Below are 6,731 nucleotides of genomic sequence, written 5' to 3'. Positions count from 1 at the left end.
CCCCCTATGCTTTATGTCATTTTTTTTATAAAACGGTGTGTTTTTTCTGTTTTATGTTTACTTTCTTCCTTTCTTTTTTGCAGGAGAAAGTCGTGTGTGTACACTCCATTTCTCTATGAATTTCTCCCTCTAGACCATTGCATGGATCACCGTTTTTAAAACTAATGTTTCAGTGTACCTTTCTGTGTAGGAAAAAAAGTGCATACGATGCAATGCTGATCTACACATTTACCTTCATGTCGAATGATCCTATAAAAACAAAAACAAAATACTTTAAAGCTTCATTCGGCAGCGAGTCTAAGGATATATTTCTAATGGCGTGCAAGACGTGTTTCGGTAGTCAAATTGACAATCTAAAATTGTGCATGCCATACAAAACTAGTAACCATGCTCATAAGAGCGTCTCCAACAATAGGGCAACACTGCCTTTTGCGGCTTTTGGAGGCCAAAAAACCTCTCCAATAGCTGCCCAAAAACTTCAACATGGTCAAAAACGTTTTTGGGTAGCCCAAAAACAGGGCACAACCGGATGCATATATTGGAAGGTTGCTGCCCAAAAACGCCAATCCACCCCTCGCCGCCCAACCGCCTCCTTACCACAGCCCCCCGCTGCCAAATCCTGTCGCCGCCGCTGCCGCACTGAATCCAACCGATTCCGTCCGGATCCAGCCACCACCAACACCGCCGCACCTCCCCGCCGCCTGGGTCTACCGCCTCCCGAGGGGTGGTGCCGGCCAACGGGAGCATTTGTCGCCTTTAAGTTTTCGCTCCATAGCATGTGTTTCGATTAGCACATGTAGTAGGCTTCCCAGCGGTGCGCTGAACTCAGCTCTTTCCCCTTTCCTGCTTCCTGAACCTCGCTTGGAACTGGCTAGCTCTTGTATTTCTGTTATGTCAAAGCAATGAAAAGGGGATCAGCCAAGTTGAAAAACAAATGCAAAACTGCTAGATACAGTTTTGCTTAACCACAACAACAATATGTTCATAGATCAACTCCAGGATAAAGAGTTGCAAGGAAGAATAATGTGATGGTTGCAGTGAGGTACTAGGTAAACGACAATTGCAATGACTCAATGAACACATCATCCAGCAACCCCAAAAATATCAATCCAATGCTACCCAGTGGATAACATGCTATGGTTCATTCATCAAAACATCAGACAGCATCTCACACCTGCAAATAGTTGGCATTCAACAACAGAGCGGAAGGACCCACAGAAAACGCGATGGAGATGGGCGCTAACACCATAAGCGATCACCAGGCGTGCTTCAAACAGCTCTCCACAGGAATTCTTTGCACACTCATCATCTATCCTCACAATAGAGTGACGGCGCCTGCCTATTGGAAGTAAATGGAGATAAGAGATATATAAATGTCGTTCCCGTTGTCATCCTCGCAAGCCACAACATCAAAATGCTTCCTGTGAAACGTATTGCGGTAGTCTTCAACTGTGTGCCAGAACCTTTTAAAGCTCAAGGCACACAAAGCCTGTGACCATTTCATCTTTTTTTACAGAATATTTTTCAAACTAAAAAAATACAATAGTCAAGGCCGTCGTAGTTGCAATAGCTGGAATGATTCTTCCTGCAATGAACTTCGCCTTCAGCTTGTCAACCTCTTGAATACTCTAACACATCAGAAGCAGTTAAAAAGAGGCTTCATTTGGAATCCTGAAGGTAGTTTCTTGGCACATGCTTCCAGCTTGGTTAAAAGGTCTTAGATAACAGCAGTATCGTCAACTGAGGCACTGGAGAGGTTAGTAGCCTTCTCATCTGTTTCAATCTTAACCCCACTCTTTGGCTCAAATTCAGGCACTGCAACCTTACTTACTATATCGGCCAGTCCAGTACGGGGATCCCAAAAGACACCCAGTCCGGTATGTTATTCACCCAGTCCGGTATGGGGATCCCAAAAGACACCGCTCTCAATATGGAAGAAGCCAGTATAAATTGAATGTGAGATGAATCAACAGCTGAGAATTGCACCGGGTGAGGGAAACGCTTAGGGGCAGACCAGTAAGAAGCACCGGTGCTAGTAGCAGCATCCTCAGGAAATGCGAATGTTAGCTGCTTCACACGATTAGAGAAGTAATCTTCAAACGTAGCAAAAGAAAACAGATGTTATTACATGGCATCTGGAGCACAAAAGATACTGTCCTATTTGTTGGCAATATATAATCAAAGTGAAACCATTTTAACTTCAAATAGCTAAGATGAAAAGAAAGAGGAAGAAAGCCAATAACAAATTGTTGAATTCAAAGGGGAATGTAGTACTTCAGTCAGGCATTCACGTACACGCTCCAACAATTACCTGGCTTGAGCATCACCTGCCTTTCTCATAGCAGCAGCATATTCAGCAGGATTAGATATAAATGAGTTCACTTCATTTGGAGTTTTCTCTAGCAGACCCTCAAATTTTGAGGGAGCCCATGTTAGACAATGGTCAATATTGTGCGGAAAATAATGAACTGTGCACATTGGTGCCTGTTTCTCAGGAGGATCTCGTGAAGCTCCATAGTTTTCAGTAAGGTGAGGAATCACCATCTGTGTATTACATTTGGGACCCAGCGTTCCAGATTCCAAGAATGGTTTCTGGAAGTATAGGCATCCCATGTCCACGTAGATCCTAGCATTGACATTATCAAGTGCATTGATCACAGCATCAAGGCCCTCCAAGAATGCATCATTGAGAACAAGTTCAGTCTCTGGACAGGCACGATTCTGCAGAGCATCAATATGGAGGCTGGAGTTGATAGCACTAGCAGCTGTAGCGGATACTGTAGATTTTGCCTGTCCAATGTTCCAATCACGAAACAGGAATTGCCGGCTCAAGTTGCTTTTTTCAATGACATAATCATCTGTTATAGTTAGCTTCCCTTTACGGCCACAAGAAAGCCCCATTAAAGCAAAGTTCTTCAAGAATTCACATCCAAGAGCACCAGATCCCACAACAAAAATATTAGAGTCTCGCATCTTCTTATGAAGCTTAGAACCAAAAACAGAAATCTGAGCATCGCAGCAGCTATTCAATGGCTTCAAGTCTTTAGGGTCCAATGCATACATACTTCAGCTCTAGATTGTTGTTTAATTGAGCTGAAAAAATCCATTTGTAATTAGAATTTTGTGCGCCTTTCTCTGCTAGTTGAGTACCTGAAATGAAATGGAAGGTCAGCTTTGAGGTGGAGCACTTCATGTTTTCTGCCAATAGGAGCGCTCACGGATTACAAGCTAATATCTAATTTTTGCCTTTTGTTTCAGGTGTGTGATCATTGATTCATATGATTAATTAATTGGTACTTGAGATCATTGGTCACCGCTTTCCACAATGATCAAGGAAGTTCAGTATAATAGGTATGGATGTTAAACTGTGTGGGGAACCTTATTTGATTGTTCCTAGGCCATCATCTTTTGTTTCAGGCATGTTAACATTGCTTCATTACGATGATCTAATGTTTGAGAACAGAGAGAGCCATGGTGTTCCACATGACTCAAGCAAAGTGAGAGACTAGATATATGATTCTAAATGATCAGTGAGATCTAATTGGTGAATCTTTCTGGAGCATTTGTGCTTTATCATGCAAAAGTTCAAGCCGTTAAGAGCATGAGGTTTATACACAGAAGATACTGCTATATTTAGTGAGATTGCCTTTTACAACAATTTTGCAGAACTTCTACAGAGGATAATCACTAACTGTACAAATCATTTTAAGATTTTGTTCTATTTAGTAAACACTGAATGCCATACAGATTTTTGAGGTTAATCAATAAAGATATAAATATCCATGTTTATTTATGTAGCTTATTGCGTTGATGTGATTCCAAATATTAGCTGTACCATATTCACGCTAGCTTTGCCCTAAATGTAAAATACTAAAAAGGTCTGGGTGCTACTTCAATTGGAATTTAACTGTGTTTTCTTTATATACATACATACTATGCCTTGCAGGAGTGCTCCCTTCTCCCAAGATAAATTGATTCATGTGTTCCATGGTGTGTTAAAACAGAGAGAAACATGCTAGACTCAATAATTTAATAAGGTTTTGATGGGACCCTTCCTTCTATTACCCCTGTTCCATTGCATAATGTGTAGAGAAAATGTAATGGTGTCTATTTTTACTCGGATGGTGCATCCAGCGGAGAAAGATGAGTACTATCCCCACTCCCCAGCAGTAATAACAAATAATGTTAGTCTCTGTATCGCTTTCACATCTATTGTGATGGACTTTCTATGCAATTATATGTAGTGATCAGTTATGCAATTCTAGCCCCACCAGCTTAGCGTGTATTATATACTTTGGTTTGTACATACTGCATAAATATCTGGCTCAGTAGAAGGCCTTGGAATCATTGCACTACCAGTGCCCATTCCATGCTACCATTGTGTACATAGACAAGAAGTTTGCTTCAGAAAGAGGAGCATGCTGGGTGTCATCTCCTCTGGATTCTTCTGTTGTACGTATCCTTTATAAAGAAAAACTTTCGACACCATGATGCTGACCTTTGCTGCCATTTTGGTATTACTTTAATGAAAATACCAAGATCTGTATTCTTCCATAATAAGCTATTCAGGTGGATTTTTGGTTCATTTTTTGGATTGCAAACCACACCATTTGTGGCAAGGAAGAAACTCCATTTACTGCTGAGGACCAAAGTGTATAACAGATCGATTTACTTGGTGCGAAGAAATCGGGAAGGACCGGAACTTGGACATAATAGGAAGTGGCGGTAATAGTTTTTAGATGTAATAATTTTTAAAAGCATGTCCTTGTGTTAAAGTAAACCTCCTTTACAGTTAATGTATTACTGAAAATTTTAGCACATCCATCTGCACTGGTTGATGACTAGTTCAAATAGTAAGAATATTTCAGTTGAAAAACGGGTTATTTCAGTTGTCTAGATTTGTCTAGATACGGAGGTATCTAGCACTAAAATGAGTCTAGATACATCCGTATCTAGACAAATCCAAGACAAGTAATTCGGAACGGAGGGAGTACAAGTTTTGAGCTCTTAATACTGGTGTGTAAAAACCTAATGTTAGTGGAGTTCTGTTAAATCACATGAAAAGTTGTCATTACTATCCTTCACTTTGGTGCCAAACACGAATAGAAAGTTATTGTCATTCACTCTGGTCCCAAAAGCGAATTAGACTGGTCTTTACATAAACTACATGGCTCTAACAAGAGATTAGTGGAATGGTGTTAACAGAACCCAAAATTGTTATCCACTAATACATAGGAACTAATATATAGAGAAAATTGATTTAATTGTGGGGGGAAAATCAAATTACTAATCTATAATACAACAAAAAAATGACAATAATCAAGCCAAAAATTATCCAGTGATACATAGGGAAAAGTTCATAACTTAATATATATATATATATATAGAATTGATATAGTTGTGGGACAAAACTCAAACTGTTAAGCTGTAATACAACGAAAAATTTGACAATAATGAAAGCCAAAACAAGTCTGCAATGTCTACAATGGCATCACTAAATAAAAAGTCACTTACTAGAAAAGGGAGGGTGTTATCCAAACCGGAGAAGGCCAGTTCATCCAGGAATTAGTAAGCAAAACACTATCAAAAGTCTGCAGACTCTTGTTTTCTATATCCCAAACTCCGATTTCTCGCCAGTTATGCTTACACATGTTGACATACTCAACAGAGTCATCCGTGATATAGACACAGTTCGGCTTCAGTGTTGGAAAATCTTTAGTGGCAAAGCACATGGAGCTATTATAACCAAGGAATAGTGCATGATCCGCTAAGCTTGTCATCTTCACAAGTGCCTGGTTCTCAAGGTCCACCTTATAGACCTCTATTTCAGTTGTTCTGAGCTCAATATACCGGTCTATGTCATCTTCGTTGTGACCCAGCAGATCTCTAGGAAGCTCCATGGGTGTTGATGAATCGACGTAGCTCCTCCACCTCCATATTTGCAAAATATCACCCCATGGAGCTTGCATGATGTACATGCTAGAAGGATCATCCCCCTTCCTAACTCTGCGCATGATCTTTTTGACAACAAGAGATGGCCCATTGAAATTGAGGGTGAAAACCGATCTGTGGCTGCGAAGCACATAGAACAAACCATCATCCTCATTGTAGAAAGAGTCCATGAAGCCCCAGCTGATGGCCATGAGCTGGTGGTCGTCGGGCGAGATCCAGGTCCACCGCTCGTCGCCGAGCCGGGCGTACGAGAGCTCGCCGATCGGCATGTGCACCAGCAGCACGATGCAGGCGCTCCCAGCCGCCGGGCTGCAGGAGAGGGTGACACGGTGGTACATGCAGTCCCTGGCCTCGCGCGCGTCAAAGGGGGTCGGCTCGGGATCGCCCCTGTCGAAGACGTTGTACATGAGGCGGCCTTGGGCGTCGGTGCAGCTCTCGACGTGGTGGAGAGTGGCGATGGGCGGGAGCGCGACGTGGGCGCCCGTGATAGGATTGAGGAGGTGGAGGTTGGAGGCCTCGTCGGCGGTGACGAGCCAGCCGTGCGCGGAGCCGACCGTGGAGTGGCGGGTGAGCGGGGGCTGCGGCAGGGGGACTCGGACGGAGTCGCCGGTGAAGGGGCAGCAGACGACGGCGCCGTCTGCGGCGGAATTGCGGCATGCGTAGACCAGGCAGGGGAGCTGATTCCGGGGGGTCGGAAGGGGGAAGCGATGGCGGCGGACGGCTAGGTAAGCAGCATGCCACGAGGCGCAGACAGCACCTGAGCGGACGAGGTCGGGGAT

The 6,731-nt window shown here is 43.0% G+C and overlaps 1 protein-coding gene across 3 annotated transcripts; it reads right to left on the bottom strand.

The window, feature by feature from the left end:
- Positions 1–337: 337 nt before the first annotated feature.
- Positions 338–5,640, bottom strand: LOC119362035 (ubiquitin-activating enzyme E1 3-like). Of its 3 annotated transcripts, none has more exons than XM_037627213.1 (3): positions 5,515–5,640; positions 2,312–3,150; positions 338–2,093 (listed from the first exon to the last, which is right to left on the bottom strand). In XM_037627213.1, the coding sequence occupies exons 2-3, from the start codon at positions 3,061–3,063 to the stop codon at positions 2,081–2,083; spliced, it is 765 nt and encodes a 254-aa protein (XP_037483110.1). In that variant the 5' UTR covers positions 3,064–3,150; positions 5,515–5,640; the 3' UTR covers positions 338–2,080. The 3 variants fall into 3 exon arrangements, with proteins under 3 accessions (XP_037483110.1, XP_037483117.1, XP_037483104.1); XM_037627220.1 differs by having other exon boundaries at positions 338–2,067; XM_037627207.1 differs by having other exon boundaries at positions 338–886.
- Positions 5,641–6,731: the final 1,091 nt, after the last annotated feature.

Source organism: Triticum dicoccoides, chromosome 1A, assembly GCF_002162155.2.
Source record: "Triticum dicoccoides isolate Atlit2015 ecotype Zavitan chromosome 1A, WEW_v2.0, whole genome shotgun sequence".
Taxonomy (NCBI): Eukaryota; Viridiplantae; Streptophyta; class Magnoliopsida; order Poales; family Poaceae; genus Triticum; species Triticum dicoccoides.
This window is presented reverse-complemented; position numbering and strand designations above follow the sequence as displayed.